At 42.2% G+C, this 26,649-nt stretch overlaps 1 protein-coding gene across 4 annotated transcripts; it reads right to left on the bottom strand.

Moving 5' to 3' along the window:
- Positions 1-738: 738 nt before the first annotated feature.
- Positions 739-26,602, bottom strand: SWT1 (SWT1 RNA endoribonuclease homolog). Of its 4 annotated transcripts, none has more exons than XM_033067844.2 (19): positions 26,534-26,602; positions 25,601-25,675; positions 23,467-23,525; positions 22,068-22,797; positions 21,057-21,128; positions 20,861-20,917; positions 20,142-20,271; positions 19,912-20,013; positions 18,205-18,393; positions 17,773-17,866; positions 16,448-16,584; positions 15,664-15,812; positions 14,283-14,421; positions 13,309-13,454; positions 11,990-12,198; positions 10,989-11,117; positions 3,799-3,865; positions 3,061-3,125; positions 739-1,821 (listed from the first exon to the last, which is right to left on the bottom strand). In XM_033067844.2, exons 2-19 carry the CDS (start codon positions 25,664-25,666, stop codon positions 1,716-1,718), a joined length of 2,646 nt encoding a protein of 881 aa, XP_032923735.1. In that variant the 5' UTR covers positions 25,667-25,675; positions 26,534-26,602; the 3' UTR covers positions 739-1,715. The 4 variants fall into 4 exon arrangements, with proteins under 4 accessions (XP_032923735.1, XP_032923737.1, XP_032923734.1 ...); XM_033067846.2 differs by having other exon boundaries at positions 26,509-26,595; XM_033067843.2 differs by lacking the exon at positions 26,534-26,602 and adding an exon at positions 25,769-25,841.
- Between the last annotated feature and the right edge of the window lie 47 nt (positions 26,603-26,649).

The following is a 26,649-nucleotide window of genomic DNA, read 5'->3' as shown; positions in this document are numbered from 1 at the left end:
CTTTTCTTTGAGGAGGTGGCCAAAGAGGAGTCTGTGCTACTGAAAGTGACATTTCAGAGGATGTAGGCACAGGAGAGGGGCAGGGGGTGGAGTGTCCCAGGTCCTTCATGCCTGCAGTGGAGAGTCAGGCTTGCTGCTGGAGGGCCTGGGCTCTCAGAGCACCACAAGCCCAGGGCTGTGGACAGAAACCTCTCTGCCGGGCTGGGTGGTGCCCCAGGGGAACACAGGCCACACAAACATGCAGTGCACAACACAGGGGGGCAAAGCTGCACCTGGGCAACTTTAGGGATGAGCCACAGGGTGCTGGCACTAGGCCAGGTCCTGTGCAGTGGGGCAGGAGCCGGCTGCTCCAGCCTCCATGGCAGTGGGAAACAGACCAGGGCCAGGAAGTTTTCTGGCCCCCTGCAGGCTGTGAAGCTGGTCCAGCTGACCAGGGAGGGCCAGAGAGTGGGGAACAAAAGACTCATCCTCCACAACAGCCTCTCCCAGCCAGCTGCCCCCACAGCATGGCCAGCAGATGCTGCAGCTGGGCCAGGGCCGGGACACAACGTGCCCCCATCAACCCCTTGGAGCCAAGGGCCCCACCCTGCTCCCGGGGCTGGAGAAGTTCCATGGAAATAGTCCTGCACAGCCCCTGTGCTTCAACAGGAATTCCACCCCACTGCCTGGCAGGGGGCCTGGGCAACACTACACTGCATTTGCATCCACAGGGACTAGGCAGAGCTAGCACAGAGCCACTTAGAATTAACCACTGTTTAATATAACAATAAATTACATTTTTACAATGAAGAATTTACAAATACATCCAAAAGTTAGTATCAAAATAGACACTTTAGGACTTTGCCAGTCAGCTCATCTCTGTACAAATACACACAAGAAGAAGAGGTAGCATTAAGGCCTTAGAAAATGGCTTTTGGAAAGTTTCATGGACTTAAAGCATTTCTGGAAAGCAACCAACAGTGCAACCAGAGAGGGATGTCACCTGGAGAGCAGGGACTACCAGGCCCACTTTCCAAGAGGATGGGGCAAGAGCAGGATAAGGAGTTTCCCCAAGAGCACTGCTAGCAGATTTCCACTGTATGAAAATAAAATGCTTACAATAAACAAAGGAGAAACGCCCTTTTCCTCTGAAAAAGGCCTCAGGGACAAACACCTGCATGAGGGTGGGGTGTCTGTTTAAGGAAAAACAAGCATCTGCTCCTTTGCCCATTCATGCCCATACATCCTCTCTAAGCCTTCACTGCACAGAACACACACGTTGTGTCTGTGGTTCAGTCCTTCATTCCTGGCCTTGCACTCAGCTACTTCCTGACCTCCGAGTCCCAGGTGACACAACAGATTCCTTTCTCTCACTTGTGACTTGTAAAGTATCAGCAAAACAAACAGAAGGGTTTTCCTATACAACTGTTAACTGCTCAGCTCCTCACAGGAATGCTGGCTGTTCACAGCAGCACAGCACAGCTGCTGCATCCCAAACCAGCGCTGCTTCTCCTGGCTATCCATGGCTATCCACCCCGACTCAAACAGAACATTCTACTAGTGAACAGAACTCTCAGCAGAAATCTCGACATTTCACATCCACGTGTAACTGTGTTTTCCCTTCAACTCCCACCCAGCCCAGCACCTTTGAGGAAAAAAAGCCGGCAGGTTTTTGGCTCCTCCAGCACCTCCCTCTGCTCCCCCTGAGCAGGCGGAGCTCACGCGGCTGAGCTGGGTCAGAGCCAGCCCCGGCTCTCGGCCTCCCTGTGCACGGACGCCTGGCACTGCTCCAGCATCTGCTCCAGCTGTGCCAGCTGGCAGCAGCCCACTTCCAGCCTCTCCCTGGGAGACAGGAGAGAAAGGTTAGCAGGACACAGCACAACAACAATCTTTACAAATACTCCTTAAATTTTCAAGGACGTTTCCATCAAACTCAAGCAGTGCAAAAGCAATGACTTTTAGGATTACAGCTGCAAAATCTGAGGATTTCACATGAGCTCCCTACAACAGGAAACCCACAGCTGCCACAGGCAGAGCTCCTGTTCCCTTCCAGGGCAGGTAAAGTGAACAATTGGCAGGAGACATCCACTTTCTGGAGAGATTTGTGATACTGGAAGGTTCAGTTCACACCATCCTTCACACACTGACTCTGCACTCACAACTCAAAATAAGGATCTGGATATACCCCCTTATGACTTGGACCCGTTCTAAAGAGTTATCTCAACCTGATCACATATAAACACACCCTAATTCAGGTTTCCAAAAGATTCTTTCTAGAAAGACACTTTAAAAGCTGCTCCTCAATAAAGGAAAACTCCAATCACTGAGTTTCCCAAGCACAGCCTGAGGGCTGCCAGGGCAGTGTCCAAAGTACTTGTTTTACTCTGCTGAGCACAGATTTCCACACACTGTTCCCTTTATGCCTGTATCAATAGAGGTCTAGAGCCATCAATTTGTGGGAGTGAAGCTTTTAAACTGCTTTTTATTACTGATACAAATATTGAATGTCTTCCTTCTGAGTAACTGCCCCCTGATCTTGGAACCTGCACGTTGAATTTCACAGAAGATTCAAGGACCCAGAATCAATCCAGGCAAAAGGAAGCTTTTTAGAGCAATTCACCCTCCAGCCTTTCATTCAGCTGATCCTGGCCAGGGACAGCTCATTCATGTTCACACAACAAACCAGTTACCTGTCCTTTATTAGCCAGCTCAGATTTATTAAAAATCCATGATCACCTTTTAGAAACCTCCAGAGCCTGGATTCACAAACCTTCAGTGACACAAATTCATAAAGAAATGAGCCAGAAACCACTGGCAGAGGAAGAGGGCTCAACACCTCACCTCCAACAGCTGAAAATCACCATGTAGGCCTTATCTCCAATTCAGTTTCTGTCCTCTCTGGCTCTTTGTTAATCAGGCATTAAAATTAAAAAGGGAATTTTAAAAATCCCCATTTATTTTCTCTACACTGTTCCTACAAAGGGAGATTTTTATTGACCCAGATGATTCCTCTCATGTTCCTTTGGTTAATACAGGTAAAAAAGCTGTCTCAACCCCCTGATGGGGGCAGTAACAACTCACCTGTACAGCTCCTGTGAAACACACTCATACAGTTCCTCAGCAGTGAATTTCAGACTGTTATTGATCTAAAACGAAGAAGAAAGAATTAATATAGTCATTTATCAAGCATCACTTGTCTGCTACAATTATACAGTAGGAATAGCAGATACAGCTCATGCATTCCCTAACAAGCTCCCAATGGGACAATACATTGAAAAAGTCATCCTGTATCTTGTAATAAAATCTAATATTACAAATTCCAGCTCCATTTTCTAACCACTTCTCCACAAATCTAAAAGACCTTCAATAATTCTTCCTCCCCTCTTAAGTTACCCATTATTTTTATTTAGATACACATACACAAAGATACATGTGTATGTCAAATGAAATAAGTTCTGACTTGCATCAATTCCAAAAATATATGTGAAGGCCCAAACTCCAAGTTATTTCCCTGCACAGCAGAGCACTGCAAGCCTGAAATAAGTAACATATTAAACAGAAATATTCTATTAAAAACATTAATTTAAAGGCTTTTTACTCTTAACAGCAAGTCCTTCACACCAAGTGAACACTCAGCAAATCACACAACTCAAATATCTGTTGAAATCCAACCAAAATCTATCTTTATGTTCAGCAACTAATAAATAAGAGCAAATAATCAAAATTCTTAAAGGAAATACAATGATGAGACATAACCTCAGAGCTACATAAAATAAAAGCTGTAAGTGAAGTGATCAAGCACCAAAGAAAATGTCATACCTCATGTCTTCTGAGGAAGCTATAGAGGGTCCAAATATCTTGGAAACTGCTGGCTGGGGTCAAAATTCTGAAAAAGAAAAGTTTGGGGAGACTTTCAAGCAAGTAGAAAAGGAGTCTATCAAAGAGTTAAAAAAATAAGTCAGAAATCTTCAAGAGAAAAAAAATTACTTGAACAAAAAGGAACTCATGAACTTTGAAGAATTTTCCCTTCCACTACTCTAACAGAACTAAAGAGCTTATTATTTCTGTGAGCACTTTTCTGGAGGCTTTTTCTAATTAAAAATTCCCTCCATGTTTTTGTGAGCCATTTCTGTACAAGGAGGGAGGAAACCCAGCACTAATTGAAAGTCCTTTGGTGCCCACCAGTGAGGAGGCCCATGGGCTCACACAGAACCACAGCAAAGCTTCCCAGGATACACAACATTCCCAGCCCAGTTTGAACTCATTCCCTCCAGATTCCCATGTGCAACCCAAATGCTGCAACTCCCTTTTTGCTATTCTAATAACCACCAATTCCCACCCAATACTGCCAAGGGCCAATGGGATGTGGCAGCTGAAGAGAGGTGGCTTTAATGAAGCACCTTGCTGGACACCCTTTTCCACAAGGCTCTGAACCCCATCCAATAAAGAAGTTGGTTTTTTACAAAATTAATTATCCTCATCTATTTAGGCATCTATTCCACCTCAGTGTAACTTCATTTGCATTTACCAGGAAAAGCAGAACCCTCCTAAATGCTGCAAAATGTACTATAAAATCAACATTTAAACACAAGTAACACCTTATATATATTAAGAAATACTGGTAACATTCTGATTTTTAAGTCTTACATAGTTAAATCATGATTAAGATAATGACTGGACTTGGAAAAAGACAAAAATCTTTTGGGGAAAGCTCTATTTACTTTCCCATGGGAAAGTGCCCAAATTCTTCTCTCCCTCCTCTTGCAAGCTGTAAGCTTCATTTATAAATGAATTAATTAGGAATTGAAGAAAACAAGAAAGTAACAGAGTAAGTTTTAAAATCCCAGTTAAAGGACCCTGTGTTTGAAGCAGGCTGGAAGACCATGACACAGCACAGGACTCATTGTAACTGCTGCTCTTTCTCATCATTCTTCATAGGAATTATCACCAAAAATTAGTCACACATTCTTCCCCCCATTCCTAGGAAGCAGTTCCCAAAACGTTTGCCTCAAATCTGCCAACTAGGAGTGAAGAAGGGAACCAATTGGCTGTTCTGCCTAAAAACACCTCAGAGCCTTCCCCGGGCACCTCAGCCACAATCGGCTGTGACAGCGGAAAACCCCGGCAGGGAAAAGCTGCCAGGAACCCTCCATGGGAACGCTGGGAATCCTGGGAGCTGGAGCAGCTCCCATTCCCCCAGCAACTCCCATTCCCCCCCAGCAGCTCCAGGCTATCCAGCCCTGCCTGTCACACCCACCACCTGCATCAGCAGAAGTGGAGCATCCCAAGCCTGGGAGAGGCTGATTCCTCATGGAATCATTCCCTCCAGTCCAGGGATGATTGCTGCCATCAGCCTGGATGCACAAGTGGACACAACATAAAAGCTAAGGTGTTACAAATAACCTCACCCCAAGGCCATCACAAAATGCTGGGGCAGAACCTGTCCATCCCCGTTCTTCCTGCTGTGCCAAGGACACACATGAATAAGTGACAGAGCTGCTGGTGGAAAACCTGGCCATGGGAGCTCTCCAGAGGAAGGATGGAGGGAACACACTCAGGGGTATCCCTGCAAGACCTCAGGTGGATGGACAAACTCTCTGTGCCTCCAGTTCTTTGGGGAAAAAAAACAAATTGTGAAATTAATCATCCAAGTAACTTAATGTTAAATCCTGTACCTCTTTATGGCCTTTGCTTGGATGATGCCAATGGTTTCTGGGTTTGTACCATGGAATGAGAAGTCTGACATCTGGCTCCAAGTTTTACAGGCAGCTCCAAATAAAAGACAATTTGTCATTTTGAGGGGAGAGCCCTTACTCCACACAGAGTTCTGGGAAGCTGCTGAGGGAAGAGCCTGCACTGTAACTTCCCCCACAGATTCCCAACAGGTCAGCATTCATGAAACAGCCAGTACTGTCTGCAGCTAAATAGGGGCTGCAATAGAGCTCCAGCCTGGGAATATATTCTTCTGTATAAAACTGACACATTCCTGCCTGCAGAGCAATGATTTCTCAGCACCACTCCTCCTTACTGCTTTCAATCACTTCATGCTCCTTTCTTTCACTGCCTGAAGGCACCACCATGTGCTATGAAAAATGGACATTTTAAGGGAAGGCATACACTGGAAAATCTGGACCTGTCTGTATGAGCATTGACTCTGCCTCTGTTACTTCATTTCATCAAGTTGTCCTCATTTCCACGGAAGTTCTTCAGTGAAGAAATGCCTGCCTCAACTACAGGACTATGTCCAGAGAACTTCCTCTAAATCGGTAATCCATTAAGCAAAGGCTTTTACATCAAACTGTTCTAAGTAGCCATGTGAACCTCAGTATTGTGACCACTGCAGCACTAACCACTGCTGCTGCTCCTCTCTCCACACTGGTTCAAAAGCAGAGGGTGGAAATCCATGGAATCACTTGGCCTTTCCATCAGCACAGCCTGGAACACCAGTCTACAACACCCCCATTCCATACTTCAGCTTCAACCTAAGAACTCCAGTGTGGTTCTACAGAGTTTTCAGAAAATACTGAGCATGTGAAGTAAAGAAGGGAATGTCACAGAAAGACCCAAGAAATGACTATGGATACCTCACACCAGCTGGAGGTTAAATGCTGTCTTGGGGGCAAGGAGGGAGAACTGCTAGACTTGCTGATTTTATCTTAAGTGCTTCCCAAACCACTCCCAATGTTTCTTTATCTCCTGTCCTGTCACTCATTGATGCCAAACACAAGGTGCAAGATACAATAAGAAACAGAAATGGATAGGAAATGGCTCGAAAGGTGGTTCCTTACTTGCGCACAGAGAAGACCTGGGAGAAAGCAAAGCTATTTGGAAAGGAGCAGAAATGAACTTATCAAGTAGAAATTAAAAAGCCCAGCCCATAACCCAAGTGGCAGTGAAAGCCAGCCTTCCAGCTGCTCCAGGACCCCATGAGGGCAGGGACAAGGGAGGTCTGGTGGGACTGTGTGCAATCAATCCCCTGCCACACCTGGGGGAAGCTCTGCACCAGGGGCCTGTCCCACTCAGCTGTGCCTCTGTCTCAGCTCAGGCTGGCAGGGCTGGCACAGAGCATTAACCAGTTAACAAATCCAGAGCTCCACCTAAAAGGCTGGGATCTGATGGGAGAAAAGGCAGCCTCACGATTAACAGCCCCTTTTAACCTCATTCCCTGGATATCAAGGAAGCAATGGAAGTGGAAATGGAAACCCCAAAGTTCCCTGTGGTTCATTACCAATTCCTCACAGTACTGCATGGAGGGGCTCCATGCAGCACAGATCAGGGTTTGGTTCCACAGCAGCCAGCTGGGAAATTCCCCAAAGCCAAGCTCATGCTTTCAGTCACTGCAGAAGTGTCTCAGCTGCCAGCCCCTGCTGGCACCTCTGGCCCCACAGGCTCAAAGCAGCACAGCTTTTACAACCCCTGTTTGAAACCTTACTTCTCTGACTGCTCTAAAGGCACCTCGGTGTGAGCAGCTGCACAGCAGCACCTCTGCCCTGCCCCTCGGGGAGCACTGCCCACTTCCAGCTCTATTGTAGTTTTATTTCTTACAGCTGTCATTAAAATTGGCACAACGGAACATTTCCATTTGGGCCTGGCAGCAGAGAAAGCTGCAGGTAAGTTCAGTTTCGGGTTTCACCTAAATGCATGAAACCACAGAGATCAAACAAGTAGTGATTGGAATGTCTGATACTTTCTGAACAGGGAGCTGATCTCCATTTTACTTCCAGAAGAGACTGTGTGCAGAGCAAGATTAAAGGCAGAGCTCCTCATCCAGAGACTTTACTGGGACTTTATGGCAGAAATTATTAACTGTCACAGGAGCCTAAGGGAATGAAGACAATTCTCTAATGAGACACCAAGGAAAAGAAACCTCAATTCCTCCACTGAGCAGCTGAAAAAATAAAGAGGTCACAGTTTCTCTACATCTGTGGAATTCTGTACTAAAACTAGTAAAACTGCAAAATTGTTTTTAATTTATTTAAATTCAGTCATCAGCTCTGATATAGTAATACTCTCCTGCACTACTGAAGTCATAAGAAATTACACTTCTAATTTACAAACGTTTATGCAGCCCTTGACTAAACCACGTTTTTCCAAACTATTGGGAGTGTGAGAGAAATTCTATTTAGAGAAAATATTAGAAAAGCAGAATTCAGGCTCCTTATGCAGTCAGTAACAGAGAAATATTTTTACAGGTGACAGCATATTAGTATAAATATTTAGGAAGCCTGTATCTAAGTGCATATGCTATAAGCTGTGAGTGATTTTAAATCTGGCATATGAACAAAAACATTCTTTTTTAGCCAACAGATGAAAAGAAAAAAATCCAAGTTGAAATAACTGTATCAATTCAACAAAGACTGAATTTTCTTTCTTTTCTATGAACAAGGATTTCTTATCTAAAAGAAACTTGTCAGGAAATATGAAGACAAGATCCAGTTCCCCATGGCTGCACATAAAAGCTTGGAATCACAAGTTCTATTCAGCTGAGAGCAAGCATCAGCTAATCCAAACCCCTACTTTATTTTAAAGAGTTAATTTAAGAGACCTTAAATAAGGTGCTCCAATTAACTGGTTCCAAATAATACCCAACCCAAATACTAATATAAAACACCAGTGAGAACACTCACAAATCCTCAATCCAAAATTATTTAAAATCACGTAATGGTTTCACAATTTTACTGGATGCTTGAATTTCAGAAGTCTCATACCCTTTGCTCATTACCAACAGTAAAGGAATACAGTTAGAATATGCTAACTGTACTGACTGTTCTTAATTTCAGAGTTGAAGGCTGTCATTGTTGGCATGCAGAATTGTGCAAATACAAACACCACTCTGCTACCAATGCTGTTAGAGGAAGAACCCAAGATGAAATAAAAAACCTGCATGGTGTTACAACAGTTACCAGAACAGGGTAACATGCCAAAAGCTGTTACTGACACATCTCCAATGAAACAGCTATTTTATTTTTCCCTTTTCTATATCTGTATTTGTCATTAACATGTTCTGGCCATCAATCCTGAATAGCTGGGGTAGTGCTATTGCTCTAGTATTTTTTATGATTAAGGGTATCATTACATTTATCTCAAAAAGCATCATCATGCTTTTTTAATTGTTTTCAACAATCTGAAAATCTAAACTTTTAATGCAGTTGAACTTCCAATATAATTTACAGGTAAAGCTTCCAAACTTCCACAAGACATTTTCTCTCTTCTTTGTTCTGGACAGCAGGGACCAGAATGTACCACAGAATCAGCTGTATTTTATTACTAAAAGTTGTGTTATCTCCAAATATTCAAGACAGAACTTTCTCACAGTTTTCTCCCCAGTGCCTCCTTTTCTCCAATCATGCCATTAGATTAAGTCACTGAGAAGGTTTTTTTTTCAAAAATCAAGAAAAACAAATATGCTGCAAGGTCAGCTTTAGAGTAAAATGAAAGTGAAGTGTCTCTGCCCACGGCAGGGGATGGAACAAGATGAGCTTTAAGGTCCCTTCCGACTCCAACCATTCTGATTCTATGAAAACTTCTGAATTTTTGCTTTAATACTCTGTAATATTCATAAAACTGCACTGAGGCATTAACTTGGCTCTTGGCTCTTTGGAAAAGCTCCTCAGCACTCCCAAACTCCCTTAAATGCCTCCACTCAAGGCCAATGCAGTGAATGCTTGGTGCAAATTCTCCCCATTTCTTGCTCCACGATGCCACCTACTGCAAACCTGCACATCAGAGCAGGCATTTCCAAAGTGTCCAGGAAAACTACTCCATTCTAACAATCAGCCTGTGTATTTGAGGAGTTTTTTATCTTCACAGAGCTCTCCCACACAAAGAAAACCAACAGTTTTCAATGAAACATCTCCGCAACACAAAAACAGCTACCCTGAACATTCCATAAGCCCATTTAATCTCATCCACCACATCTATAAACAGATACCCCAAGATGCAAAAACTTAAGCATTGGAACGAAGAGAGCAAAGTTGAGTAGCAACCTGATTTATTGAAACAATTTCCTTAGAAGGAAAAAACCCACCAGCAATAAATTGAATATATCAGCACTCAGTTGCTCAAGCTCACATTTCTACCCATATTTTTTCTGCTTCTAATTTTATAATATTTTGATTATTTATGTTTGAAAGAGTCTGTAATTCTTTAAATGGATTTATATTTCACTGCTATGAGAAAAGGACTAAGCCAAGACAACCCAGGAGACTCCTTATTCTTCCTGAAACTTCCAATTTTTTTGTGGTGTAAAACAAAGGGCGGAGGGATGGGGCTCCCCCTGCCAGAGAGCAGGGTTAGATGGAACACTGGGAAAGAATTGTTCCCTGTGAGGGTGGTGAGGCCCTGGCACAGGGTGCCCAGAGAAGCTGTGGCTCCCCTGGATCTCTGGCAGTGTCCAAGGCCAGGCTGGATGGGGCTTGGAGAAACCTGGGCTAGTGGAAGGTGTCCCTGCCTGTGGCAGAGGTGGCACTGGATGAGCTTTAAGGTCCCTCCCAACTCAAACCATTCTGGGATTCTGTGATTTTATGAAGACAGAGGGAATATTATCCTGCCTAAAGAGAGAATGCAGCTGATTTTTGTTGTTATGGTTGTCATGAAGAACACTCAAACCGGGAACACAAAGCCCCAAACCTTTACATCCTTCACTTTATTGGAACATTGCCCCTCAGTGGGCCTCACATTTGAAACACAAATGCCCTGGATTACTCAAAGTTCCTGCCATCAGAACTGATGTATTTATCTTAATCATAATCATGAATCATTAATAGCTGCAGTTACACCTGAGCAGAGATGACACTGGTCAAACACTGGAAAACAAATCCCAGACACAGAAGGCAATTCCCTACAAGAGATCTCTGCAATACTTTCATGATCTTCTGCTACCAATGGTTCAAGGCAGCCTTGACAGCAGGATTTTTACTGCAAATCATGTCACCAAGCATACAGAGTATTTCACACTTTTGTGACTTCAGGAGCCTGTCACACACTTCATGCCCAGTTGCAGTGCTCACCTGCCAATGCCCTCACGGATGTCCTTCACTGCTGCCAACAGCTTCTGCAGCCCCAAAAAAGCCTCCTCAAACGAGGCCTTGGCAGCCATGGGCACTGCACTGGGGTCCAGCTTCTGGAACAGCTCAATACTGAAATTCAAAAGATATAAAGAAGAGACAGAAAAGCAGTTAATAAAAAAGCAGAGAAATCCCAGTGTCTGTTTTGTGCTTGTATTTTGTCCATTAAAACAGAAAGGTAAAATATAAATCACACTATCTAAAACAGTCTCAGAATAAATGGCAGTGCAGAAAATGGAGTTATTACTGCTGATTAGCTCAGTCCTTACAGACCACCAGAAATGGAGCTCCTTTGAGCTTGGCTGGTTCAGAGCCCCTCCTTGGAAAAGATTCCAGAGTAAGACAACAAAATAAAACACCACAGTATCTATTTGGATATGGCACTGCAGTGAGTTTACACAAGATTTTTCAAAAATAACCAAAATAAAAGCAATGGTAAAAGATCTAGACGGAAGGAGAGGTAATTTCCTGCAATTCTGAGTTTACATGAGAAAGGAAATTCAATAGATTCTGCATTTCAGAATGTGAAGAATTTTGCTTAACAACAAAATGTTTTCTGTTTCAAATTTATTTTCAAGTTTTAAAACAGGATATAGAATTTTGCATAAGCCAGTAGACCTCCACTGGGTTTGGAAATAAAATAACCACAAGAAAAACAAGATTTCAGATGCTATTTTATGGATAAATACAAGATTTTCATGGATATTTCAACTTGTGGAGTTTTCAACTTTATTTTCCAGGGCAACTCATTTCAGCTGCTGCACAGAAAAAGAGTAGCAGACTGACTTAAAAATTCACATGCTCCCAACTTTTGTGTGACAGGTTGTGTGATTTTTAAAATTTTTTAGATTGATTATGGAGTTAAAAAGCAGTTTCTAAAATGTGCTTGTTTGAAAGTTATCTCAGGTTATGTGTTAGTTCTGAGCCCCTTTAGCAAGTTGTACCTGTATAAGTTCATGGTGTTCCAAACACCTTCCAGGACCGACCAGATTTCCTGGTGCCTGTTTTCCTGAGCCACATGAAAGCTGGGATGGAGCTCTTTTTCCTCAGTGCTTTGCAGATTGGGCAGAGTGGCTTCCATTTTTTCACATGCAGCATTTTCTGAAAGAACCATGATGTCTTCTGATAAATCCTGCTCACTCTCTGCCCTCACCTTATAAAACAGTTCAGCAAACAAATAATCAATGTATTTGGTTCCTAACTGCAGAACACCAGAATCTACACACTTCTACAGATTTTTTAAGGCAATGCTCAAGAAATCAAGGCTGAACTCTTGGAGTCACCTTGGTTATAGTCTCTGCATCCAAAGCCTCTCTCCTTGGGCTGGAAGGAATCTTAAAGCCCATCCAGTCCCACCCCCTGCCATGGGCAGGGACACCTCCCACTAGCCCAGGTTGCTCCAAGCCCTGTCCAGCCCGGCCTTGGACAGTTCCAGGGATTCAAGGGCAGCCACAGGTACTTTGGGCACCCTGTGCCAGGGCCTCACCACCCTGAGAGGGAAGAATTTCCTTCTTCACAAGCTTTCAGACACAGCCTGATTCTCATGGCAGCAGAACTGCGGTTTCAGGGCTGACTGCATCACACAGAGGTTGCTGCACCTTCTTTCTTTCCCCTTCAGCCTTTTCCAAAGACACCAAGAACTCTTTACAGCTGTTCTGACCTATCTTCTTTCCCATAAATCCAAATATTTCATCCATGCTCATGACTCCAGTTTTTAAGCCATTACATACAGAACTGACAGTAACCATAAACCAAAACAATTGGAATTTCCTCCACAGCAACTCAGAGTTGAGCTGGGAGTGAAGACCAACTACTGAGAACACAAAAGGTGTCGGGACAACCCCCAGTAACCATCACAAACCGTGTGATACAAGGGAGTCCCTTCTTCAGCTACAAAGACAATGAAAGCTGAAATAACATACTTAAGAACAGTACGGGACACATGTCAGAAGGAGAAACAGCAAGTTTAATCTCTAAGGTCCATCAGATACAAATGCAATAGAAAACTAAGACTAAATAATGGTTTTCAGTCACCCTTCCAATACTAACACATTTATATTATGGAAAAAAATGTATCAGCAGATATTCACTGCATGAAAATAAAAGTTAAAGTTGGGGTCTCTTCATTTAGAAAACACTCCAGCAACATTTCCTGGAGTACTAAGTGGAAATGATGGGAGTAATTAAGAAATATAAGCCAGGTTTGGAATGTGGAACAACTTGAGGATGGGGGAAGGTGGACAAATATCAAAGCTGCCCTTACCTCCCCGAAGGTCTCACACAGTTTTGTCACTTCAGCATAAGCCTGGGGCAGGACACCATTGTAGTCTGACCTGCAGCTGAAAGCATGGAGCAATTTTTTGGATTCCTGGAGCAGGATCTGCACTGTTGAGGAGTCTAATGGCTTATCTGATGTTTAGACATTAATGTAAGAGGCAGAAAAAATAAGTTAGGATTTAACAGTCTTGGCAGGCAAATTTAATACTCAAATACCTAGATTAAGAGAAGCCCATGAAAAGCCTAGGAAAACAGAAGCATCAGGTACAACAATCTCAGAGAAACATGCAGGAGACTGCTCCTTAACCATGTCTTCCAAGTTTATCCTGGGATCTTGCAAGGGGATCAACTGGCATATCTAAAATAATTCTGCAGAACAGCAATATCCCAAAGAGGTAGAACCAAGAAATCATAGGATATCCTGAGTGGGAAGAGACCCACCAGGATCACAGACTCCAACCCTGCACTGACACCCCAACAATCCCACCCTGTGCATCCCTGGGAGCTTTGTCCAAACACTCCCGGAGCTCTGCAGCCTTGGGGCTGTGCCCATTTCCTAGGCAGCCTGGTCAGTGCCCCAGCACTCTCTGGGGGAGTTCATCAGGTCTGTCTGCCAAAATCAAATGCTCAGACATCTTTAAACAAATGAAAGGTTTGTCGGTTTTTGTTTTGTTTTGGGGTTTTTTTTGTTGGTTTTTTTTTCTTGGCTTCTTTTTAAAACAAACCTCCCTGCCCTCACATATCACATTAAATATCCTTTGTCCCTCCATAATTTTTGGCAAATGCAGATCATTTGGTCACATGTAACATAGGGGCAAAGGAGGGAAAAGGATTATTTGATTTTTAAAAATAATTCAGAGACTTTCAGTGACTACTAATACACACAGTCAGTTCTATAACTCAAACCAGAACAGGAAGGCTTTTTACAAGTTTACAATTAGCTTTCTCAGGGACTGTTACCTGCATAAAGGTGTTCAGAAAGACATTCAATGGTTGAAAGTAAACTCCTTGGCACCACATAACCAAAAACAGCCACCCAGTGTTTTTTATAACACTTCAGCAGATTTGCTAAGGTCCATGGTGGCTTCAGATACAAGATCTGGAAGAGAGTATGTTATAAATTCAAAGGCTGATTTTCATTTAGACATATTCCTATATATTCCACAACTGCTCTGTTCTTCAAGAATGTGATGATTTGTGACTGCTGAAGGAGAATTTCAGTGATTCCTCAGAAATAAGACCATGCCCACATTTAAACAAATTTACCTGTTAATAAAGATTTGATTCAGCAGCTCCATGGGTTAAACAGTGATGCTCATTCAGAAGCAATGCACAGTCTCATGATTTGTGGTTCCCCATTCCTCAAAAACTCTTAATACTTTTGATTTATCTCAAAACTGATCTAATGAGTTACTTGTGCACAAAAGCCAACAGCAACAAGAACAAAAAGAACAACAATAAATACACCTTTGATTTTCCTCTACTGTAACAAAGTAAAAATAAACACTGACTATTTATGCATGAAGTAAAACTCGTGTATTGAACAAAAATTGAGAATTCACTACTGGTGAAGTTAAACCAAGTGTTTGAAGAGATGTTAAAAGAAATTAACTAAGTGAATAAAGAAGTCATTAAAAGCTTAGCAGCTAATCAGGGCAACTTTTGAAACAACAGTCACCCCACAATTTCAGGGGATTTTTAAAGCCACAAAGGCTTATCTGTATTAAATTTAAACTTTTAACAACCCCCCACCAGTTATAAAATGGAAACTAAAGTAAAGCATGGATGATTTGAAAGTGCCTTGTACATAGGTATTTATCTTCTGCAAACAGTACTTTTGCAAGCATGTTCAGAGGGTCTCATTAGTACCCTTGTGATTCTGTATCTGCACTGGAATCAATTTAGCTGTGAACAGTTTTATCCACATCTGCCCGGGTAGGGAAGAAATGCCTGCAACAAATCCCATGATATTACACAGAACCTGATGGAATTATTTCTTGCAGGATGCATTTACAGTGCAGGGATCTACTTGACTGGAAAAGCTGAAATAGAATTTTAATACCACTAATAAAAAGAATTTTGAAGCTTCACACTGAGAAACGAGCACCACTGTTACTGTGTCATTAAAACACTGCACATGTTGCACACTAGTGGTCAAACAGGATAATCTTGCTATAAAATGAAATATTAGAAGTGGGCACTGAGCTGTTCCCTATCAGTGATATCAGAGACCTGGATGACTTGGGTTTGGCTTGCCACAGGTATTAACAGCAACAAAACACCAAGGACATTCAAACCTCTAAATAATGAAAATATCAAGCAAGATGATGTAAAAAACCACCTCCATCCACAGGTTTCCAAATGCAAGTTTCATTTCAGTCTCCAAAATACAAGACAAAGCTACTCCTAAGTTCTTTTCAAGGTCTGGAAGCACAACTGGGAATTGTCCAGTAAAACCAGCATCGCCTCTTGTCTTCCCAAGTTCTGCATCTGTCAAACCAATGACACAAAAGGTATTTATTGAAAATGGGTTTTTATCTAATTCATGTTGATGGTACATGAAGAACTTGTCCCCATAAATAAAAACAGACTGCACTTAAGTTTATAAAGACGTGCTACACCTAACTAAGTTTCAAGTATTTCTAGTTATATCCACTTGTACTGTGTGTATTTTTAATTAAGAGCTACTAACTAAGAAGGTTAATTTCCCTAGAGTATTACTCATTAGTGATCTTACTCCACATTTCTTTTTTCTTTAAATAACTTAGATCATATACAGCCAAGCACAAGAGGATCACTTCTGAGCTCTGTGAGTTGTACCTGCATCTTTGGAAAAATGAGAAAACCTCCTTCAGTCCCAGAAAGTTCAGGACACTTTTAAAGTTACTCTAATGCAGTTTATTTTCCTATAAAATAAAAATACATTGCAATTTAATTTCCTAGAATTCAGACAGATGGCTTAATTAACGTCTTGAACTTTCAAAAAACTCTTGAAAAAACCTTTCCTGAACAAGAAACATTCCTAAGGATTCAAAGCACAGGAAAACTGAAGGTATAGTAGCAGTTGTTCTTCCTCTAGCCCACTGATTTTTACACATTCACAAACCAGCATATTCCAGACTCACCTTGCTTTGATTGCTGCAGCTCCTCAGAGTTCTGGGGCCTGTTTGCACTCACATTCTGCAGAGCAGTGATCAGATCAGCTTTGCAGAATGCCTTGACCTCACTCACAATGGCTTTATTACACAAATTTTTATCATCCCTAGAAAAGAATTACTCATTTTCAAAAAAAAAAAAGTAATGAAAGCAGCACACTGAAAAGTGTATTTGGAGAACTTAATTTGTGAACTTCATTATACAGACAAAAATCTCTTTCTCGAGTGATTAGAAGTAGTTCAAAATATTAAATTGGAAAGTAAAAGTGAGAAACATACTGAAAAGTGTTTCAGGGTCTAGGTTTAAGAAAACAATAGCTGCAATTACTACAGCAGTGATGCTTAATTGCTATGATCTCAGAAAGCAAACTGGGTGATAATTCTAAGACAGTACTGTCTTATTTGATGGCTACAGTTAATTCTCCTTGTTGAGACCCTTTTTAACTATTCTGCTGGCCAAATCATTATCCCAGATGCCACTCTGAGGTTCTGCTCTAGCAGAACTTCTTTTAAAATCCAAGACACAGCTGCAGCCCAGTACTTTATAAAAATTCCCATTGCTTGTCTTGGTAGAGGATAAAGGCATTTTTGGATGAAAAATAGTTCTGAAGTCACCTCCTGTTTTGATCAGTGAAACCTAAAATCACCATCACTGCCTTATGAATACTGAGACTGAAACTGTTTTCAGCAGCCACTGACTGTGTCAACTCGAACAACCCAAACAGTGCGCAGAGTTTTAACCCCACTCACTGAACTGTGCAGGAACTGGTTCTAGCCAAGACCAGGGCAAGTAGAGCCAAGGAATATTAGTCCTTCAAGGTGGCTTCACTTGCTCATATCAAATTCAGAATCAATGTCCAGAGGTCAGCTGTTATCCTCACAAACAGGAACAGCAGCAAATCCATCCCCTGCTTCCCTCTTTCTAAGATTAACCCGTTGTTTGCTTCTGCTCACCTGGCTGAGAACAGGGATAAAGTCTCCAACTGGATCTCAATCCTTAACTCACATATTTTTTTCTACTTTGTAACTTCAGTAAGATGAGAAATCAGAATAAAATTTGACAAAACCTATGCTTTAACAAGTTTTAAAATTGAATATTAAGCTGCATTCTATTTCAGGCCTCAAGCTCATGAAGGTGGTTCCATCTCAAATTGTAGTGGTTTATTATATCCTTCCAGTCTAGTTTTTAAGAGGATGGATTGTCCTTTCAAGAGCTCACTTGAGAAACTGCCCTTTCTTTAAGCCCTGATTTGAAAGCAGTGTGGCAGGAGAGCTAAAGGTACCCAGGAACTCACGTGCAGAGGATGACAAGAGCTTGTGGGAAGAGCTTCTGGTACTGCAGGCAGCACTGCAGGACGCGGTCGTCGTTGTTCTCATCGCTCAGCCCATCTGCAAAGGCAGTGCACACAGCTGAGGGATATGGGCACAACTCAGCCTCACAAACACCTCAGGGCACTCATGGTGCTCTCTGTACATTTAACACTCCCCACGCGAGGACACAAGTGTTAGGTGAAAGTGAGAAACAACTGGTAAAACAGACAGTGAAGACATTTGCATGCCACAGACCAGGATACACTCTGAAGGCCGCACCAAGAAATTAGCTCGTTTTAATTAGCAAACAGCAGAGTGAAGAAGTCTCCATTAAAATCAGAATTCTAAGGTTGCCACTGGGTGAAGTGCAAGGATGAAATGTGAATCCAGCACAAACAGACTGCACGTGTATTTACACATTTTTTGAGAAGCCAGCTGCATGGATTGCCCCCACAGTCTGCAATCCTGGTTCTTGAGACACTTGTAGATGAACTGCACTGCAGGGATAGCTCTGTCTCGAACATGCTGCAACATTTTCCCCTTTTTCAAGTTGTCCAGCTCTTGTAGGACGACCCAGGGAATTATTAATGCAAGTCTGTCAACTCCTGGAAGGAAAGAAACACCACTAAACAAAGGTTTTTGCAGGAGTAACACTACTGTAGAGAATTTTCAATTCTAGCATCACATTTATGCAAGTTCACACCTTTTTGCCAGTAGTTTTCACAGTCCTTGCTCGAGAGGATCTAGCATTCCAAAAAGAGCTGAAACAGGCTGACTTCCCTCTTTCTAATCTAACCTCAATCTGGCACTACACTGATTACACAGAACAGTGACAATACTAGGCAAACAAAAGGGAGACAATTTTAATCAGCAGAATACTTTGAAAACATGACACACATTTGCAGCAAATACCTTGGCACAAACCTGCTGTAAGATGTTGCAGCAAGGTAAAACAGCAGCTGGAACACCAAGTGCACACACCTGACCTGAGTGACCACAGCAGTCACTATGCCAAAACAAGCAGCAAAAAAAAGCAGCAAGGGCTTGTGCTCATTGCCAACAAGCATTCCTAAACAAAGAATAGGAAGTGTGGATACTGGACCATGGTTTTATTTGTACGCATGGGCTGAACTTTAAAGATTTTATATGAAATTCAGGGCAAATCATAAATTTAATGACTGCTCTGTTGGTCCCCCCATGACAAATAATTCAATCATTTTCTTTCTCATTCACATTATGAGAACAGAATTTTGAAAAGAAATGCATTAATAACCATCTGCTTTGTAATAAATAGGCCAGGAATCAGCAGTCTGCTCAACAGAGTGGGCCTGGTGCAGGACCAGAAACTGGAAGTTGCAGTATTCCAAAAAGGCACTTCAGTGTACAAAAGACAACAGCATTCCTAACCTGGGAGAAGAAATACAGTCTGACAAACTCCTGAAAATCACTCAGGCCCTAAGGAAAGGTATTTTCCAGGTGGTGGGAATAAGTACATTCATTAGCTGAAAGCATCAAAGCACCCTAAGCACTCTGCCAGATTCCAGATGTGCCTACAAGGAACTGACCTGCACAATCCTAACCCTGCAAACATTAAATAACCAACAGCTTTCCAGCATATTAAAGGCAGATATAAAAGCCAAAGTCTGCATTCTGAATTTCTGAGAAATTGCTACATTCTGCCACCTTTACCAGGACAGTAACAACTGATCAACCACTCAACACTTTTTAGATTGTTTTACATTTCTAGAAAAAGAAATGCTAAAAGGAGACTAGAAAACAGAGTTATCACTAGTAAGAGCTTAAATGCTTAAATTATGTTCTTAGAGAGGATTAAGACTTATTTTCTGCTAAGAATTTAAGCATTTTCCTGGGAATATCTGCCATGATTCTCAGCAGGTACATGGGCTATAAGCACAGCAGGTTCTGCTCCTCAGCTGAGGTTTCCCCAGGATGCAGCTTGTCTGGGTTCACACACCAGGCTCTCAAGTGTGTGCCTTCTGTCTCTGCATGAAACCTGCTGCCTTTTTAAGGAGCCCAGGGCTTGGTTTCCTTCAGGTAGACTGAAACTCTTCTAACATCTGTTTTTCCTACAACGTCTTACTCATCAGAACATATTTCCATACCTGGTATATCCTCAGATTTCAGGGATCTCACAAACTCAAGGTGACTAATCATTATATTTGTGTCAATCACCACTAGGATGTTCAGACCAGAACTGAAAGCCCCTAGGAGAAAACAAGAGAAAAAAGAGAAAACAGCAGAAATAATCAGTTGTGTGCTCCCTACTTAGACAATCAATAACTGTAATTACTTATTGCAACTAGAAAGCAAAGCAGATCCAATGATGACATACCAGCAGAAATATTTAAATCCTGTTCTGGAAGATCTATCTCCATGCTTGTAAGTTCTCCACAGGTCTGTACTACAGACAGGGCCATCCTCTTCTCCACACGAGCAATGTGCAGGTCTTCAACTATCTGCATCTACAGGGAGAAAATGTGCATGTGTGCAATCCACTGCAAGGAATCATTTCATAATGATGCCCCAAAAAGGTACTTTTGCATTAAAGCTGTTAAAATTGCCTCAAAATTACATCTAAAAAATTTTAAGTCAGTCCAGGAAATGTAAATATATGAGAACTTCTGCACAGGCTCCACTAAAGACATCCAAAATATGGCCTAGAAAGATTTATGGCCTTTCCACATGGTATTCCAAAACTTTGCTATATTTTTTGCTACACAAATTGCAAGCTTCCTAACAGGCACTTCTTAAAAAATATGTCTCTCTTCCAACTAAAAAGTTAGAGGACAAAAAATGAGATAGCTGGAGCATATGCGCAACTATGAAGGTCCTTTTGTTGCACATGGTAACAGAAAGACACTCTTTATCTCAGAAAGGTCCTGATTAGCAGCACTTCAGCAAGTTTGCTTAGTTTTTTAAATAAATGCTCCACATTTGAGTATAGATCATGAGTCAACAATGTCAAATACTAGGAAAGGTCATGGAATTATTACACAACCTCGATCTTGGTCTTTAAGACAACACAGAAGTTTAAATGAAAGTATTACCAACCTCTTGGTCTGTTTCTGTGTTCTGATTGACTTCAAGAGGTGGAAAGTCTTCAGAACTCTGTAGGGAGAATTAAAAACACTACAAACACAGGCCTTACCAACATCACAAAATATCAAGGAATACTGAAGTCCAAGGGATCCCCACATCAGGAGTTTTGGAATACAGCCTTACAGTGTTCAACAAGTCCCTCACTCACCTTTGGGACAGGCACAGACTTTCTGACATCACCTCCTTGGTAGGAGTCAGATGTGCACAGGACCGCAACATTCTAGAAACAAGCAGAACGGAAGAACAAGTCTTAGAGGGCTTTCTAGAGAACACTGGGTATTCCCAAGTGAACAGGGAACATCAACTACAGTTATTAGCATCTATACTAACATTTTAATAGGGCTTAGATGCATGGCTTTCTTTTTAATAAATTAACCCTCCCACTTTGTTTTACATTTAAGGTGCTGGACCAGGCAGCCCCCTATCCTTTGTCCTGGGCAACCACCAGTTTTGGCTGACCCTACTTGAGCAAGGGGGCTGGACTGGATAACCTCCAGAGGTGCCTTCCAACCTCAGTGACTCCCCAGCTTTGCAAATAATAACTCTTAGCATACACACAAAATGCTCACACTACAGTAACACAAACTAGAATCTCCAAAGATGCTGGGCATTTACAGCAGAACAGCAGCAAAAAAAACCCATGCTCAAGATCCAGCTTGAGTTTGGCTCTGCACCTTAAGCTGAGCTTAGAAACAAACCCATCGCAGATAAAAGGGAAGTTCTGCAGCACACATACCAATTTAGTCCCACATCCAACCCAACCTTTCCTGGCATCACTCCACTAGCAGTGCTCTGTCTGGCAGCAAGTTTTCATTGGTTCAGTTTATTCATTCAAAAATGAAATAACAGTAACAGATCAAAATAAAACACCAGTTGATTTATACTTAAAGTATTCCACACCCCCAGCAGCAAAGCAAAGCCATGGAAGCATCTGTGCAGACACATTCCCAACATACAAGACCTTTACTCTTCTGGTCTGTTTAACATTTAGCTGAGTAACATGGAAACAACGTTTACATTGGGATCAGAAAAATCCACCTAGTTAGTTATGAAACCTGGTTGGATTCTGTAAGAAGATGGTCTGCTCATATAAATCTATCTGCCACTAAGAAACCATCCTGAAACATCTACATAATAGAAAGAACTGGGCTCTCATTACCTGTTTAAAACATAATGCTGTGGCTTCCAAGTCTCCTCTTTTAGCTGTTGAGTGCTCAGGAGCTTTAGGAGAATCAGTGCCATGTATTTTGTGCTTCCAAGAGTCCCATCGTGTTTCAGATGAGGAGTGTGATGATCTGTGTTTACTCATGTACTTCTTTTTCACAGGCAAGTCCTCATATTCTTCTTCCTCCTCTTCTTCCCAGAAGCTAGATGATACACTTGGCTCCTTATTTGTAGGCCTATCACCATGCCCAGTCTTTGCAGAGCTCTTAGGCAGTTTTTTGGGAATTCTGACATCTTCACTATGCTTTTTTGAGCCCTCTGCCTTTTTATGTGGTACCTCGTACACAGAGGACTTAAACTTTTCTATCATAGCTTGTTCTGCTTTTAGCTTGAGTTTACAGAGCTCAGCTTTCTCTCTCTTTTTCTTCAGTGCCTTGTCCCTCTGAAGTTCAAAGCTGTGCCAGAGCCTCTTTCCTTCTATTCCATCAGAGTGACTTCTTTCCTTGCTGGCAGTCACATCAGGAGTGCGGGTGGTTTTGCCATGTTTGATTTCTTTGGCTTTGAACTGGATCACTATTTTCTTCTGCTTTTCAGTTTGAATTGAAGAACCATCCGGGCTTTTGCTTCTCCTCGGAGATTTTTCCTGGGATCTTCCATCTGCACTGTGACAAGCACGAGACCTTTGGTGTCGCTTCTTCTCTTTCCCATCTTTCTCTGGTTTGGATCTACAGAAACATTATGAAGAAAGTAATGTTATTTAGCTCAGTTAATGGAAGAGAGCAACAAAAAAGGTACCTGCATTTGACTGAGATAGAGCTAAGCATTTATGAGCACCTTTGAAGCAACAGCTGTCCTTCAAAATAGTTTGATATGGCACTTTTTGGATTTACCTTTCTCCACTTACAGCCCTTTAGCTTTAAGAAAATGGAGAAAAGGCTTTATCTGCATTCACTGTTGGTTTGAGAGACACCTTACACAGTCGAGTTTGTTCTTATCACACAGGTAAGTTTTAATAGCAGTTCAGTGATAAAGGAGGTGTGTCACCTAAAAGGTCAGCTCGGTCACACAGTGCCAAAACACACACAGCTTTCAAACTGTTTATCCTGCACTGACTGGGGAACTTGGAAAAGGAACAACAGAGGGGAATATAGTAACATTCTACAGAAATCATGACTTATATGAAAATTTATTAAGAAATTTTCTTATAATTACTGAGTATTTTCTCTGATCTTATATTTACTGTATGCTAGGTTTAAAATAGCCAAATAAAGATATGGTGAACAGGTTGAACAGAATTTATTTGATGAATAGGCTGAAAAAAATCTTCAGCATTAAGTGGTCTGTGATTGTTGTATTTTTAAGTACTTCTATTTAATGTCAGATTGAGAATTTACCTCTTAAGTTCTGTTTCTCCTTTCACAGTGTGCTTGTAAGATCTTGAGTCTTCAGAGTTCTGAAAGAAAAAAATATTCAGAGCCTTACAGAGGAAACTGCAGTTAAAAAAAAACCTTCATAAGATAACATCAAAACTGGGTGGTTTGGCTGCTTAGAGAAACACTGTCAAAGGGTGCCAAGGATGTGCATGCAAAAATAAGGTATAGCAGCACTTAATGATTTAATCATGGAGCACTTTAATGTTTACAATGTGACTCAACAGTGTCCACTACAACAGTGACAACTACAGATCTGAGTAACATTCCTACCATGATCAATTCACAGGCACTCAGCTAAAACCATGTGTCCCACATGTAGTTTTTATACACCTCTGGGATATATGACTCAGTTTTCCCAAAACCCCAGCAGGGTGTAGGAAGTTACAACAGAGAACGGTAACACATGGATTCTTTTGGATAAGAAAACTCCAGACAGTTCATCCCTTCACAAATAATTCACTCCTTCAGTATCTGGGGTATGCTGACTCAGTGAGCCATTAGGTCACTGCTGCAGTGATTTTTCCTACCTAGGGAGGCCTTAGCTGGTTTACTTCCACACTTAATGCAAAACCAAAGGCTTGCAGAAACCAGGGGACTCCTAAATTAAGGCAGTTCTGAGAACTTCTGCCTGGGGTTGGTTCTGGAGCTGCAGGACCAATACCAGCAATGCAACAGAAAAAACAGAATGACAGACAATTCCAAAGGCTCTCCCTGGGGTAACATGCACCCTCTTGCTGGCCCCACAAGCTGGAAAGAAGTGAAGGAGCTCCCTGGGGGCAAGTGGAGCTCACGATGCTGCTGGGACAATTTCTGGTGACAACAAAGCCATTTCCAGCTACTCAGTTAGTAATTTCTCTCTTCAGGCCTATTCCCTGACACCTGTGAGTTTTCATGATGTTTTCAATATTTCTTTTCAGCCTACCTCCTTTTCTCAAAAGTTTTCACCTAATTTAATCATCATAAGCAAATTTTATTACTGTTCCTCTCCTCCCAGCACTATCAGTTTGGGTATAAGACACCTCCCACCCATGCTGGGATCACACTGCAGGACCCTTGCTCCTATTAGAGATTTCTTTTTTTTTTTTTTTTTTTCTGTTAAAGCAGTATTCTTCTAACTGATGAGGCATTAGCAATGGCAATATTCTACAGTATGAGGTATTAAGCCAAGTGTTTACCCTCTGTATTACAGAAATAAAAAAAAACCCAAAACAATCAAGCACCTTAGGATAAGTTAATTTTAAAGGACAAATTGAGTAATAGCAAGGAGTTCAGGGGAAGAAACAATAGTTACAAACATTTGATTTTGAACAACATTTTCTCTATGATCAAAAAGCTTCCAACATGAATGATTCAGTTTATAAGGCCATAATCATGCTTGTTTATTAACACTTGCAAAAAATTTTTGAGAAGACGGGTAAAAGCTCCTTGCTTTGTACATATTCCTTACAAAATCCAATAGGAAAAAAATCTAGCAAATTTAAGTGTGGATATATTAAACTACTGATTTATCAACTATGTATCGCACTTCTGAGAGTAAATAACTTGTCAGAAGTGGACATAAACAATAAAAAATAATAGGAAGCTACGCACAAGTATGACCAGAAAAATGACAACTCCTGTAGCACCTGCATTTTACAAGTGATTCAGTGAAAGCTGACTCACTAGATATGAGTATGTACTAGAATATGCTGAGAATTTTGGTCATTAATTTACGACTCGGTGGCTAGAAGAAAATATTTGAGAGTCACTCACCAAAATGCTGTGAAGTACAACTTGTGGTTAATCAGAAAATTAGGATATATGCTCCAAAGTACAGTCCGAGAATGCAGCTCTGGTTTTAGTACCAGTATTAAACCCAACTTTGCTCAAATAGAAAGATACACTAAAATAAAAAAGTCCTTTATTTTCTGCCCACACTACTCACAGCCTCTGAATTAAAACACATTTATCTGCCCAACTCAAATATACTGCTGCTCTTTATGACCCTGTCTTTAAATTGGATTTATCTTTCTACCACAAGGCTGCTAAACAATTAATTTTCTCTCGAATGTAGGAGTTTGTATTAGGATAATAAAAATAATATTTCTGCTCCTACTTTGTCATCCTGGCCATCTAAAGAGGCTTCCTTTCCAGATAGTTTCTTCAGCTTCTTTTTAGACATCTTCAAATCCTACAAAAAAACCAAAGTTGTCTTTACTATTTGTGTCGAGTTTTTAGATCTAGATGAAATAAAAATAAGTTTTAACTGCATAGAGAAAAATACTTTAATAATAGTCTTCTTTTGTTTTCTCATTAGAGCCACAGCAGATGTCAACAGGGTTAATTATTCACATCTGAAGGAACACTAGAGCAGAAAGGGCAGCGATTACAGCTCCCCAGAGACACTTATTTTGAACCAGCAAACAAACAGAAACTAGCATCCTTTAACACAGAGGCTAGTATAAAGTTTTAAAACCATCGGCCATCGGAAGGGGCTGCCCAGGGAGGTGCTGGAGTCCCCATCCCTGGAGGTGCCCAAGGAAGGCCTGGACGCGGCACTCGGTGCGCTGGGCTGGTGACACGGTGGGGATCGGGAACAGCTTGGACTGGTTGGGCTTGGAGGGCTGTTCCAAGCAGCTACAGCTGTGATTCTCTAAGGCAGTCCCGACTGTGTGACAGTCACCTTCGGCCCCGCCCGAGGATGGAGCGGCAGTGACATCGCGCAGCAGCCCCGCCACCCTCCCCACAAACAGCGCACACCAAGAGGAAGTTCAGGGGAGCTGTGGAGAGCTTCACCCGCAGCTCCCAGCCAGCCATTCCCAGATCCCAGACCCGAGCAGCGGAGCCCGGGACCGGCTCCGCTCCGAGGCGCGGGCAGCACCGGGCTCCGAGGGAGCCTCTCCACGGGAGGCTGAGGGGCGGCACCTCCTGCCTCACTCCCTCCGAGGGGACAGCCCGGGGGCCCGTAAGGCGCTGCCAACACAGCTTCCCTTCCCTCCCCTCCCCTCCCCTCCTTCTCCTCACAGGATGCCGTACGACGCCGCCTCACCCCCTCTGCCGCTCCCTGGCGGGCCCCGCGGAGCTGTCGGGGCCGGCGGGCGGCTCGGGCCGTGCCCGGCGCGGCTGCCCCGGGCCCGGCGCGGCTCCTCCCCCGCCGCAGTGCGC

This window comes from Catharus ustulatus, chromosome 9, assembly GCF_009819885.2.
Source record: "Catharus ustulatus isolate bCatUst1 chromosome 9, bCatUst1.pri.v2, whole genome shotgun sequence".
NCBI classification, from domain to species: domain Eukaryota; kingdom Metazoa; phylum Chordata; class Aves; order Passeriformes; family Turdidae; genus Catharus; species Catharus ustulatus.
Note: the sequence above shows the minus strand (reverse complement) of the source record. Positions and strands in the feature narration are given on the sequence as shown.

Excerpts from the sequence above, each read along its gene's own strand:
- SWT1 (XM_033067843.2), bottom strand. The coding sequence starts at position 25,798 with ATGAGAAAACAAAAGAAGACTATTATTAAA. Across the intron at positions 22,798-23,466 it reads GGAGAAACAGAACTTAAGAG|ATCCAAACCAGAGAAAGATG; the intron begins GTAAATTCTCAA and ends ATGTTTCTGTAG. Across the intron at positions 11,118-11,989 it reads AACACCATGAACTTATACAG|TATTGAGCTGTTCCAGAAGC; the intron begins GTACAACTTGCT and ends TTTGAATTTCAG.